At 50.2% G+C, this 13,626-nt stretch overlaps 1 protein-coding gene across 5 annotated transcripts in view; it reads left to right on the forward strand.

Moving 5' to 3' along the window:
- Positions 1-13,454, forward strand: part of IGFBP2 (insulin like growth factor binding protein 2) — a 30,590-nt gene extending 17,136 nt beyond the window's left edge. For 4 of the 5 annotated variants that reach the window (XM_023220710.2, XM_023220720.2, XM_023220690.2 and 1 more), the window contains exons 2-4: positions 9,552-9,781; positions 10,852-10,992; positions 12,960-13,454. In XM_023220710.2, coding sequence (XP_023076478.2) covers positions 9,608-9,781; positions 10,852-10,992; positions 12,960-13,124 — 480 coding nt within the window. In that variant the 5' untranslated portion in view covers positions 9,552-9,607 and the 3' untranslated portion in view covers positions 13,125-13,454. Of the gene's footprint in view, positions 1-8,562; positions 8,743-9,551; positions 9,782-10,851; positions 10,993-12,959 lie in introns of those variants that run through there. The other variant, XM_031936524.1, reaches the window with a different exon arrangement.
- Positions 13,455-13,626: the final 172 nt, after the last annotated feature.

Genomic DNA, 13,626 nt, shown 5'->3' on the forward strand with positions numbered 1-13,626 from the left:
GTTCTTGTACTCATTTAGTCTTCTAACCTAGGGGACTTGTGGATCTGAAACATCTGAAAAGGCTGTTTGCAGTCATTTACTACCACAAAGGAAACTGGGAGAGGAGGGACCACCTGTTGTTGGAAAACCATGCTCAGGAGTGACTGGTCTGTTGCTGAAGGATGGAAGGATGTCAGGTGTTGCATGGCTGGTTCCCTTGCAGGAAGGAAGGGCTCGGGGGGTAAGAAGGAACAGGAAGGGAGTTTACAGTGAATGAAAGTGGGTATCCTCAGGAGATAGAAGGATCAATCGGGAGGATGTCATTAACCAAGCTGGAATGTGTCCTGGGTGCCAGCTTGTACCATGACAGACATCTGTGCACACTATTCAGAATTCCAGTGTGAGAGGCCACTGCTCCCTCTGACCTTTAAAAAAAAAGTCAGGGGAAGACACATGAACAGTGTTACTCACCCACAAAGTCTCAGGACCTCAGGTTAAACTTTAGCTAAAAAAGTAACATAGAACCCCCATTTTACTCTTCCTTTTTCCTAACTTCTGCCTCCCTCTCTACCTCTAGCATGGCCTGAATTACTAATCCCAGCCGGTTGGTGGGCTGTGCTATTGAACATAGTGGCCACATGATAGATGGAGTCTGGTGACCACCATTAGCCATCCAAAGAGGACTGGCTTTGAATTCTCTCCAACAAAAGCAGTTTCCTGTATGTGCTGGTGTGTTTATGAGCCCTGTCTCAACTGAGCGTGCTTGGTGATAATGAGCCACTGCCTGGCCTCCTTCCCTTTATCCCTTCCCCTAAATTCTGTAAACAAAATTAAAGTAATTTAGGCAAATTCATTCTTGCTTAAGGACTTCCATCAAATGGCAGAGAGCTTTGATATTTAGCAATATATAGAATTTATGCAATCAAAACCAAGCTTTAGAAGAATTATGCAAATAGATCATATTGCAGAACTCTCTTGTAACTCATTTTTTCCATGCATTTGGCCATTCTGCGGATCAGACATCACCTAGCCTTCTAGCCTTCTGCTCACATGGCCGATATACCTTTTATTTACCCATTCAAGAAATTGATTGTCCACACATTTCTTTTTTTTTTTTTCTTTTTTTTGAGACAGGGTCTTGCTTTGTCGCTCAGGCTGGAGTGCAGTAGTGCAATCTTGGCTCACTGCAAGAAGTAAATTCCGCCTCCTGGGTTCAAGTGATTCTTCTGCCTCAGCCTCTCAAGTAGCTGGGACCTCAGGCATGCGCCACCACACCCAGTTAATTTTTGTATTTTTGGCAGAGACAGGTTTTTGCTGTGTTGGCCAGGCTGGTCTTGAACTCCTGGCCTCAAATGACCTGCCCACCTCAGCCTCCCAAAGTGCTGGGATTATAGGCATGAGCCACCATGCCCGGCCACCACAGATTTTTTTTCTAAAGCTTGGTTTTGTCCAAAATGAGAGTTTGAGGGGTAAAAATATCATGTCCTATTTAATAGCAGCCATCATTTTAGCAGAATTGTTAATATCATTTTTCAGACTTGAGAAATTAGAGCTCAGAGAGGTTAAAGGTTCTGACTCGTGAGTGAATCTCAAGGGGCAGCGCTGGCATCAGGGTTCTTGACTGCTGGCGTTCACTGCTCATTCCAGTTTGTTAATGAATCGTCCACTGCTATGGATCTTAGTGGAGCCATCTAGAGAGCAGGGGGAGGAGGATGGTGGTTAGTATTTACTCTATTGCCCAACATATGTCACGGCTAAGTGCCTTTTGGGAGAAATTAACGAAGACGGAGCCATATGAGTTTTCTGCCCAGCTAGGGTGGAACCAGGAAGCTGCAGCCAGCCTTCATTCTCCTGGACCATTACTCAGAATTAACTCTTGAAAGGCTTGGAATGCTATTACCTGTTGCAAGAGGTGAACACCACTGGAGGAATGATAGGTTCAGGGTTGGCTTAGATCATCTCTGTGGTACTCCTCTTCCCCAACCCTGCTCTTAGATTTCAAGATAATCATGAGATGGGAGGAGAAAGTCAGTCTTCAGAATAAAGAAAAGAAGAAAGAAGGGAGACACATTGAACTGTTAGGAAGATGTGATTGTTCTAGGTAGGGAAAAGCTCTCATTTCCTCACCAGGTCTGGATAAGGACTGAGGCCACACACTCTGAGCAGGAAGGACCAGGGAGATACTTTTAGATTCTTGGGGCTTAGTTTCCTAAGCAAGCTTTTTCAGGTCTCTCTTAGATCAGGAATCACCAATTTTCCAAATACAGCACTGAGGTCAGAACGTTGTGCTAGGAGAAAATGAGATTTTATGGCAGTCAGTTTCTATCGAACACGAGTTTGATGAGTAAGATCATTGATGCAACAAACAGGATTACATTGGAAAAATGGGCTATGCCAAAATTAAGTCTGAAAACCTGGGTATGAATGCATGGAAGTGAACAATAACGGCTCTTTCTCTTGGGCTGTCAGCTTCCAGCTGCTCTCCTTGGCTAAATTAGTAAGGGTGGGCCAAAAGACAATGTAGGGACCCCATGATAATTGTGAAGCACTGCTGATACGGCAGAGAGGTTGTGTTTGCTCCTGTGAATTCAGATGGTAGTCCATCTGGGCTCAGGTTTGCCATCTGTAAAATGGGACAACGGTCCATTTCTTTTCATCCCATCTGCCTTCCTCATCTCCAGCTCTCCTCTAGGGGTCTTAGGTAGAAAGGTGTGGCAATCTACCCAAGGCAGGGGTGGGAGTTCTCCCCTGCCCTTCAAGCCCCCAACTAATGGCTCTGGGGTTGTCTGTCATCTCCCTGACTTGTCTTTGGAAAAGCTTAACCTACTGTATGTGGAATCCCTTGCTTCTGTGTTGACCCGTTTCCCCAGATGCTGTGTAGGGGAGAAGAGCTAATGCTTACTAATCTACAGGGAAAGTCTCTTCAGGGGCCTTCTAAGCCCGTGAACCTTTTCCATTGATGTCATTTGGGTTGCTAAGAACCATTTCTTAGAGTGATTTTTGCACCATAGCCTATGGAGTCGCATACATAAGTGGTTGCTTAATAAATATTATTCTGAACTTAACTCTCTTAGGCAGAAAAAAAAATACAACTTGGTATTTTTGTTCTGAGGGCAAATTCCATCTCTAGCTGGAGTTCAACATCTGGAATGTTTTCCTGTGGATTGTTCCTGCAGCCTATAAGAGGATATATGGGAAGAACTTGGTAACATGTGATGATGCCCTTGTCTGACTAGGGGGGTGGGGCGCTATGTGGGTACTTCCCTGGTAGGCAGGAAATGGAAGTGGCTAAGAGCTAACCCCATGCACGCCTAACTGTGTGCCAGGCCCTCACTGTAGATGCAGGCAGCATCTCTTTGGATCCTCCCAATGGCCCAAATGGCACCATTAGTGCATCCTGTTTGTCCTCTTTTTACAGATGAACAATGGAAGCACAGAGAGCTTAAGGAACTTGTCTGGTGCTGCACAGCTCAGCAGTAAAAACTGGAATTCCAACTCAGGCAGTTAGATTTTGGAGTTTGAATCTCTTTGGCTAGGAACAGTAACAAGGAATGAAGGCTTTTCTCAGCCTACAGTGCTTTCTGATCTCTGCCCAGTCAAGTCTTTCATTTCCCTTCCCTGGACTTCTACTTCAAGATGTAGAGTTCAGATCTGGCCACTGAATTTGAGTCCAGAAGCCTGTTCCGGAGAAAGAAACAGATGCTGACGCATGGTCTTGTTAAACCATCTTTAAAAGACCTTGCATAAGCAAACCAGGCCTGTGGATTTCTTCATCTTATTGGCATGTTCATTGGCACTGCTGAGATCAATAAAGAAATGGAATGAAACATACCCTTGAATCTAGGTGGCCTCTGGGAGGGTGGACAAACTTGACCTTCATGTCAGAGAGGTTGGGACATCTCAGGACAGGACATCAACTTTGTCCTCCTGGGGGAACACTGCCAAGTTGACCCCCGGCCTCCTGGGACCTGGAGCCAGGTTTGCATATGACATCTGTGGGTTATTTTTCGTTTTTGATACAGGGTCTCACTCTGTCACCCAGGCTGGAGTGCAGTGGCATGATCATGGCTCACTGTAGCCTCTAACTCCTGGGCTTAAGTGATTTCGCACCTCAGCCTCTCAGGTAGCTGGGACCACAGGTGGCACCACCATGCCTGGCTATTTTTTATTTTTAGCAGAGACAAGGTGATATAGTTAGGCTTTGTGTCCCCACCCAAATGTCATCTTGAATTGTAATCCCCGTAATCCCCACGTGTCAAAGGAGAGATCAGGTGGAGGTAACTGAGTCATGGGGGGCGGGTCCCCCATGTTGTTCTCGTGATAGTGAGTGAGTTCTCATGAGATCTGATGGTTTTATAAGGGGCTCTTCCCCCCTTCGCTTGGCACTTCTTCCTGCCACCTTGTGAAGAAGGTGCCTTGCTTCTCCTTCGCCTTCTACCATGATTGTAAGTTTCCTGAGGCCTCCCCAGCCATGCTGAACTGTGAGTCAATTAAACATCTTTCCTTTATAAATTACCCAGACTCGGGCAGTTCCTTATAGCAGTGTGAAAATGGACTAATACAGTCAGGCGTGGTGGCTCATCCCTGTAATCTCAGCACTTTGGGAGACCGAGGTGGGCCTCCTGTGGCAAGGAGTTCGAGACCAGCCTGGCCAACATGGTGAAATCCCGTCTCTAGTAAAAATACAGAAATTAGCCAGGCATGGTGATGTATGCCTGTAGTTCCAGCTACTTGAGAAGCTGAGGCAGGAGAATTGCTCAAACCCGGGAGGCAGAGGTTGCAGTGAGCCGAGATCATGCCACTGCACTCCAGCCTGGGCGACAGAGCAAGACTGTCTCAAAAAACAAAAAACCAACAAAAAACCACATTTTATAACTTGTTTAATAAGTGCAAATATATTCATATTCTATATTAAGACTTTTTAATCTAAAAGTAATTTTTTTTCTGATGTTAGTAGAAATAAAAATATGTCTTAGACACTGTGCCTCCAGAGCCTAATGGACAAATTGGCCCTGCCTGGCGCCTTCAGGCCCAAATGCACATTTATCTGTGTGTGCCCCTCTCCTTTTTCAAATGTGTTTCCAGAGATTGCAGAGGGCCTTCTTCTGAGGATTAACGTTGGGCTGACCTCTGGGATGCAGCCAAGGGATGCTTCTTTGGCCACTGTCTGTGGTACAAGAGGGCTTAGTGAAGAGGGGGAGCTGCAGGCTGAAAGTCCTCTGGGAGGCCCAGGGAAGGCCCTGTGCCCTGTCCCCAAGGAACTGTGGGCTAGTGTGGCTGCAGATGGAAGGGCAGCGGAGGGGTCTTAGCTGTGGATGCGGAATATAGTGGAGCTAGTCTTGCTTTTTATGGGGCCTGGAGCCATTTCAGCAATTGGCTATCAACTTCCAGATGTTGGGCTAAAAGCCTGACTCCAGAACAGTGATTCTCACCCTGGGCGATTTTGCCTCTCTGGGGCCATTTGGCAATGAATGAATACATATTTTTTTTTGTTCCAACCTGGGGAGGGTGCTGCTGGTTTCTGGTGGGTAGAGGCCAGGAATGCTGCCCAACATCTGGAGTAAACAGGTTAGCCCCCTGCAGCAAAGAATTATCTGGCCCACTATTAGTAGTGCTGAGGTGGAGACCCCGATCCCAGAGGATGTTCCAGGCATCGAGTTTGGGTGAGCAGAGCCTTCTCAGAAGCTCCTGGATAGAGCTACACATGAGCTACCTTTCCCTTCTCCAACCAAACAACGTGTCATTCATTATAGCCATAATAGAGACTGGCTGCTTTCACCCAAGCCACTTCCCAAAAGGGTAGAGCCAGGTGAGCCTCTGAGCGTCACAGACTTCATGTCCACAGAGTGGAGAGTTCCAGAAATGGTGGCAGGGTGCAGTACCGACAGACTCCCAGAGCCCCTGTCTTCTCTAACACCCTCTGCGCAGAATGCGGTATCCGGGTCTCCAGAAATCCTTCCTGCCGCTGTGGGCACAAAGCTGGGTAGGGTGCAGTAAGCAGGGTGATGCCAAGGGTGATCTCAGCTACCAAGGGCTCGGGTGACAGCGAACTGGAAGTTCCCACTTCATTTTGTCTTTCTCATTTTGATCCTGAGTAGCTGGGATGGAGGCAAAGGGCTCTTCTCTATGTTCGGATGCAGGTGTTGAGAATGGGGAGACTTCCTAGCTACTTTACTCTCCTCCTGTGTTTTTGGTGCCTAAAGAGGGGAGGGGCAGGGAGCCTGAGATGGTCCCACTCAGGTCTGGGGACAGAACCCTGCATGGGAAGGGCAGCGGAACAGAGGCAGGGAGGCTGGGGACGAGTGCGTGCGCTGCACGGGCGTCTGTGCTGCGTTAGAGGTTAGTGTTGAGATGGAAAGTTGACTGAACCTGACCTCTTCTGTTTGTTGTCCAGGTTTGTCTGATCTCAGACTTTTCCCGGCCTTTCTCTTTCACCCTTTGGTTCCTGACCTCTGGGGTCCATCTGAAGAGGGAAGGGGGGCTCTTCTCCATGGTTGCTCCCCCCAACACCACCTGTCTAGGAGGGTGTGGACCTGCTGGCACTGAAGAAATCTGTGCTGCACGATGGGGTGACTCAGTGTCCCTATTCTTGGGAACCTGGCAGGCAGCTGAGCAGGGGGACTCACTCAGCCTGCTTCTCTGGGCCCCTGGGTGTCTGCTGCTGTCCATGTGGAGGAGCACAGAGGGCAGGGCAGGATGGATGAGGAAAGCTGTGGGCTGGTGCCTGGGTCTGATTAGACATGGTGGGGCAGGACTCCAACCTAGCCTGGAGGTGCACGCTAAATCGACCTTTTCCTGCTGGTGGTGCTGGGCTGCCAGGCTGCTGGAACAATTTAATCTGTGCTGGCTTCATTTATGGTACAACCCAGGCTCCCCAGAGCCCGGGTGGGAATAGCCATTCTAAATAAAAGAATTTTCCAGGTTTCAGAGGTTTTTTATACGTTTAAACGTTTCGATTTTTTTTTTTTTCTGACGTTCAACAATTTTGGATAAAAGTCTTTTAAAATGATGAATAGGTAGACTTTTAATTCCCTCCCCCTTTTGATGTCCCAAGATCATCGTCATCAACATAATTCTTGTTTTGGGCTATAAGACATGGAAATCCCCAGGGGTCCTTGAGGGGTGTGGCATTCATTGTTTGCCACGCACAAAATGTACCCGGAGTTTGTGTGTTTTGTTTTCTTAGTGTTCTCTTTCCTCTCTGCCATTTGGTCCTTCTTGCCACCGTCCACATGCATTCCTTCTTTGTCCCTTCAATTTTGTTGACTTTCTTCCGCGGCAGCCTTGGAAAACAGACATCCAGAAGTCAGGTTTCCTGGAGCAGCACTGTTGCGAACTGTCAAGGCTCTTCACGGGATGATTCTCCCCTCGTCTTGAGTGGAGAATGCCAACATTTAAACATGCTCAGCCATGGACACGGCTATGAGGATGTTCAGAGCTTACTTTCCTTGGTTTCCCTGTTCTCGGTTGGGTCCCATGCTGCTGAAGGAGTAGATAACTGGGGCATTCTTCACCACCATCAGCGTAATAGCCACCAGCAGCATGCATATAAAATTTGTGTGCTCCAAGTCGTCATTTATTTATTTATTTTTGAGCAGTGTCTTGCTCTATTGCCCAGGCTGGAGTACAATGGTGCGATCTCAGCTCACTGCAACCTCCACCTCCTGGGTTCAAGTGATTATCCTGCCTCACCCTTCCAAGTAGCTGGGATTATAGATGTGTGCCACCATGCCCAGCTAATTTTTTTGTATTTTTAGCAGAGGTGGGGTTTCACCATGTTGGCCAGGCTGGTCTTGAACTCCTGACCTCAAGTGATCCACCTGCCTCAGCCTCCCGAAGTGCTGAGATTACAGGTGTGAACCACCACACCCGATCTAAGTCGTCGTTTAACTGCTTTTCTTTCGTCATAACTCTGAACAGCTCTGTGAAAAAAGAATTGTTATTATCCAGCATCCTACAGTTAAGAAAGTAGAGGCACAGAGAGGGTCTGTGCAGGGGAGAACATGTGCAGCTGATATAGAAAATGGCAGAGCTGGGATTTAACCTGACTACACCCCTTTAACCAGTGCTGCTACCCTGGGGACGGAGTGCTGGCTTCTAAAGGATGCTGCTGCATTGCAAGTGAAGACTGATTAGTTATCAGGCTCGGAGGGAGGGGAAGGGACGGGGCAAACCTCCATCAAATGTTCCATATGCCAGGGCCTGTGCTGGACACACCTTGACAGCAGGTGCTGCTGGAGTGCCAGCACCCGGTGCCGTCCCTGGCATGGAAGAGGCGCCCCCTTCTTTAGTTGGTGAGTGAGTTAATACCCTCGTATAGAATAGGAGTTATTCATTTGTGTTCTCAGGGCTGTAAGTTTTTGAAGATGCATTAATGGGGAAGAGAAAATGTGCAAGATTGGTTGAAAAACACCCCTCTGCACCCACCCAGATCGTGTTGGGACCTGCAGGAGAGCAGCTGTGGTGGCATGGTCTGGGGCTGTTTGCTGTGTTCCAAGGGGCTGGGGCTGGGGCTGGGCGGTGTGAGGCCCTGCCCTTCTGGAGCTTGCCGGGGCTTGTCACCCGGTTATAGCTCTGCTGTGCGATTCAGATCCCCTCTGCCTCCCTTGGCTGGACGTGCCTCAGCCAGAGTGAGACCGTGGCAGGCTGGAGCTGCTTTCAAGGCCTCCTTCACCTGGGCTGTGCACACAAAAGGTTGAAGAAAGTCTAAGGGGACTTAATGGATGCTTCTTGGACAGACATCACGAAGCTTCATGCCCTGCAGTAAGCTGAAGCTATGAAGTGGAAGGAGTCATAATCTCTGTTCTTGGTGCTCTCAGTATAATGGGATTGGGGTGGGCTGCATAGACAGACTTGGGAACGAGAGAACGTCAGTGGGTCAGAGCTGTAGCCGCTTCGGAGCAGCACTATGGGACCTCAGGCGGGGCCAGGTGGGCAAATGCAAAGTGACAGCAGGGAGGGTGCTGGGACCAGGTTCTGGGTGGCGACGTGGCCTTCCACCTTCTCACTTCTTTGCCATACATGCTGCAGCCCAGTGATGTCTGTGGCACGAGTTTTAAAAAAACTCAACTAATTGGTGCTCTTCCAGACCAAAAATGAAGAACTTTAAACTGGGGATTGTGGTAGAATCTGGGGGGGTCTGGAAAAGGACTTAAACCCATTCCATGGTCAGGGCCTTTCGAATACATTCGTCCCTCTGTGCGCCTCTGTTCTGCCCCAGCCTTATAAGAGGGTCCCTGTCATTCTTCTAGAGCCAGACAGCCTGAGTTCAAATCCTGAATCCATCACTTTTCAGATTTGTGATCTTGGTCAAGTAACTGACCTCTGTGAGCCTCAAATTCTCCGTCTCTGAAAGTTGGGGAGGCTGCTGGTAGTACCCACCTAAGAGTTAGGGTGAAGCTGAAATTGATCATCCGTGTAAATTGCTCAGCATGGGCCCTGACAGGCTATTAGCACTCATTAGCCGTGCGTTATCTCCACCCTCATCATCGTTACAGTCCAGGTGGCTCCGGGAGGGCACATCTCTCTGGGAAACCGGACCTGGAGCTCTTCTTCCCTTCCTGTCTCCGCAGACAATGGCGATGACCACTCGGAAGGAGGCCTGGTGGAGAACCACGTGGACAGCACCATGAACATGTTGGGCGGGGGAGGCAGTGCAGGCCGGAAGCCCCTCAAGTCGGGTATGAAGGAGCTGGCTGTGTTCCGGGAGAAGGTCACTGAGCAGCACCGGCAGATGGGCAAGGGCAGCAAACATCACCTCGGCCTGGAGGAGCCCAAGAAGCTGCGACCGCCCCCTGCGAGGGTCAGTGAGGGTCAGGCCTGGTGGGAGGGGTGGGAGGACAAGGAAAGTGGGGTCTCAGCTGGAGGAGGGCATCCCAATAGGACCCTCGTCTGGTGTGACCTGTAGGCAAAGCACTTTTCTTTCCACAAACATAGCTGTGGAACATAGTGACCTTTGGGGCAGTCAGTATCTCTGGCTGTGAAATAGACTGGACATGTGGTTTCTTGATGTTCTTTCCTTCTAAAACCTCCACATTTCTGTATGGTTTTGGAACATAGACAAAGAAAATGAATCCCAGAGATGAAGACAGAGTCCCTGAAACTTGCTTACTCTTTTTTCCCCCCCTGAAATGGGGTCTCACTCTCTTGCCCAGGCTGGAGTATAGTGGTGCCATCACGCCTCACTGCTGCCTCCAACTCCTGGGCTCAAGTGATCCTCCTTCCTCAGCCTCCTGAGCAGCTGGGACTATAGGCATGTACCACCACACCTGGCCAATTTTGTATTTTTTTTGTGGGAATGGGAGTCTCACTATGTTGTCCAGGCTGGTCTCAAACTCCTGGACTCAAGCAATCCTCCCACCTCAGCCTCCCAAAGCGCTGGGATTACAGGTGCCTGCCACTGCACCTGGCCTGAAACTCAGTCACTCTTGTTGCCATATGCTTCTCTCACTGAGCTACCTCCTCTCCTCTTTCCTTCCCCGTTCTGCCATCTTGGGTCCTGGCCCTGGTTGGTTTTATGGAAAGAAATGGAGCTTGGGCATGGGGTGGGGGCATAGAGACTCCGGAGACAGCCACTTGGATCGATATTTGGAGGTAGAGCCCATTCTGACACATGAAAGCCACGGTCACAGAACAAGGAGAAGAGTGAACATTCCCATCCATACAACTTTCTTTAGGGGCTGGGGTTGGGCACCCAGCATGGCAGGGAGATTCCCGGGCAGGCTGTCAGAAGTCCCTGTGCCGCCTGCTGGCTGTGCGACCATGGGAAAGTCCCCTCCCTGTGCAGCAGCTTCTCCCTGAGCTTGCGCCTGGCGCGTGCTTCGTGGGCCTGCTGTCCTCACTCCGTGCGTCCCCTGCTGTCTGTGCGCGCAGACTCCCTGCCAACAGGAACTGGACCAGGTCCTGGAGCGGATCTCCACCATGCGCCTTCCGGATGAGCGGGGCCCTCTGGAGCACCTCTACTCCCTGCACATCCCCAACTGTGACAAGCATGGCCTGTACAACCTCAAACAGGTAAGTGTGGGGCCAGTCCGTGCCAGGGCGTCTCCTCCTCAGCCCTGGGCCCCAGATGTGCCTTGTTTCTGCCCCACCCGCCTATAATCCTCTGAGGTCTGAGCTGAGTGAGAGACTCGGACTCCTGTCACCATGGGAATTGGAGTGCCAGCTGCCAGGCCAGGGAGGGTGCGGCTTTTCTCCCTGCCTGCGATGGGTCAGTTGCTGGCTCCACTCGCCCGACCACCCACTGGCCTCACTTGGAGTCTGGGTTAGGAGGAGGCTCTTGGAGAAGGGAAGTGGCTTAAACCAAGCATCTTAGCTTTGATCGGACATTGGCATCACCTGGAGCTCTTTCTGGGCCCGCCCCCAAATTGCCGTGTGGTAGGTCAGGTTTGCAGCTCTAACAAGCCTCAGGTGAGGCTGATAATCTGCGAGCCACACTCACCATCATTGATTTCAACCATTGGCCGAGTTGCCTTCATGGTTTGGAAGTATCTCAGGGAATGAGGAGTCAGGGATGGAGAAATGCTATTGGAAAGATTTTGAAAAGCCATCTAGAACAACATTGTAAATACATTGGAGAAAATGAAGTTTAAGTAAACCGCTCAGGAGCCCTTCTCCCTCCTCTTTCCACCTTCTGTTCATACACATTTTGATAGTCAAGTGTGCCTATGCAATACTTTCCCTGTAACATACTTTTCTTTTTCTTTTTTTTGAGATGGAGTATGGAGTCTTGCTCTTGTCTCCCAGGCTGGAGTGCAGTGGTGCGATCTCAGCTCACTGCAACCTCCGCCTGCCATGTTCAAGCAATTCTCCTGCCTCAGCCTCCTGAGTAGCTGGGATTACAGGTGCCCACCACCAGGCCTGGCTAATTTTTGTAGTTTTAGTAGAAATGGGGTTTACCATGTTGATCAGGCTGGTCTTGAACTCCTAACCTCAGGTGATCTGCCCACCTCGACCTCCCAAAGTGCTAGGATTACAGTCATGAGTCGCCACACCTGGCTGGGCATTGGGACTTAATAAAGCTGCCCTGGTGGTTCTAATGGCAGTCTGGGCTGACCTAAAGTGTGGATGTGTGGAGCCAGAAGGTGGGAACAGGGCTCTGCTGATGGCCCAGGGGTCTCACCTCTCCACCCTCTTCACCATCCCGGCACCTTGACCCTCTAAATATTAGTTAGTATTAAAAGCTATTTGTGTACATGCCCTCTAAATGTAAGCCGGCTAACTCCATTTGGAGCTCAGAAGAAAAAAATCTCGATCACTTCTCATGGAAAACAGGCTGTCTGCTGCGTCTTTGGGTAACTAATGTGATTTGCAGGAGTAGTTAGCTTATGCATAAAACAGAGACCTTGGAGTGGGAATGCCTGGGGAATACCTGGCTTCCATCTCAGCTATGCTTCTTACCAGCTGTGTGACCCTGGGCAAGTTGCTTAGCCCATCTGTGCTTCAGTTTTATCATCTGTAAACCGGGGATAATAATGGCATCTAATTCACAAAGTGGTTGTGAGGATTAAATGACTGTGTTTGTTAGAAACTGAACGAGCGGTGTGTCTTTGCTCACGCAGTGCCTGGCGCACACTGATTTTGATCGCAACATGAGGGTTTTCACCTTACAGTGTGACTAAGCTTCAGCAGGCTGGGTTCCCTCCACTGGATAGGACCTCCCTTGAGACTGAGGACTGAGTCTTTTTGTCTTTGGGCGTCCTGAATGGCCTTGCTAATCAGAGGGGTCCCTGGGCGGGCAGCGTCAGCGTCACGTTGGAGCTCGCTAGCCATGCAGAATTTCCAGCCCTCCAGGGACCTCCTGAATGGGAATCTGCATTTCATCAAGGTTCCCTGGCGCATATTTGAGGTTGCGAAGCTCCACCCGGCAGCGCAGCGTGTGGGTAGCTGCAAGGGGTGGCTGCTCAGTGGATGCCGGGTTGAGGGAGGGAAGGAATATTGCTGGCTGCGGGCTCCTCCACGCTCTTCTCCTCTCTCCCCAGTGCAAGATGTCTCTGAACGGGCAGCGTGGGGAGTGCTGGTGTGTGAACCCCAACACCGGGAAGCTGATCCAGGGAGCCCCCACCATCCGGGGGGACCCTGAGTGTCATCTCTTCTACAATGAGCAGCAGGAGGCCCGCGGGGTGCACACCCAGCGGATGCAGTAGATCCAGCCAGTCGGTGCCTGGCGCCCCCGCCCCCACCCCTCTCCAAACACCGGCAGAAAACGGAGAGTGCTTGGGTGGTGGGTGCTGGAGGATTTTCCAGTTCTGACACACGTATTTATATTTGGAAAGAGACCAGCACCGAGCTCGGCACCTCCCCGGCCTCTCTCTTCCCAGCTGCAGATGCCACACCTGCTCCTTCCTGCTTTCCCCGGGGGAGGAAGGGGGTTGTGGTGGGGGAGCTGGGGTACAGGTTTGGGGAGGGGGAAGAGAAATTTTTATTTTTGAACCCCTGTGTCCCTTTTGCATAAGATTAAAGGAAGGAAAAGTAAAGTGTGTGTCTTTTGCTTGAGTCTTTGGGGTCTTCCATGGAGAGATGTGGAGCCTGGCCTAGGTTGGCCTACCCACCAGCGTCCAGCTTTGCCCCTGGCTCCTAGGAAAATGGGAAAGGCCCCGTCTCCGTTTCCCGTTCATGAAATGGCAATAAGAAATAATGGGAACCTCC

The sequence above is a fragment of the Piliocolobus tephrosceles genome, chromosome 11 (genome assembly GCF_002776525.5).
Source record: "Piliocolobus tephrosceles isolate RC106 chromosome 11, ASM277652v3, whole genome shotgun sequence".
NCBI lineage: Eukaryota > Metazoa > Chordata > Mammalia > Primates > Cercopithecidae > Piliocolobus > Piliocolobus tephrosceles.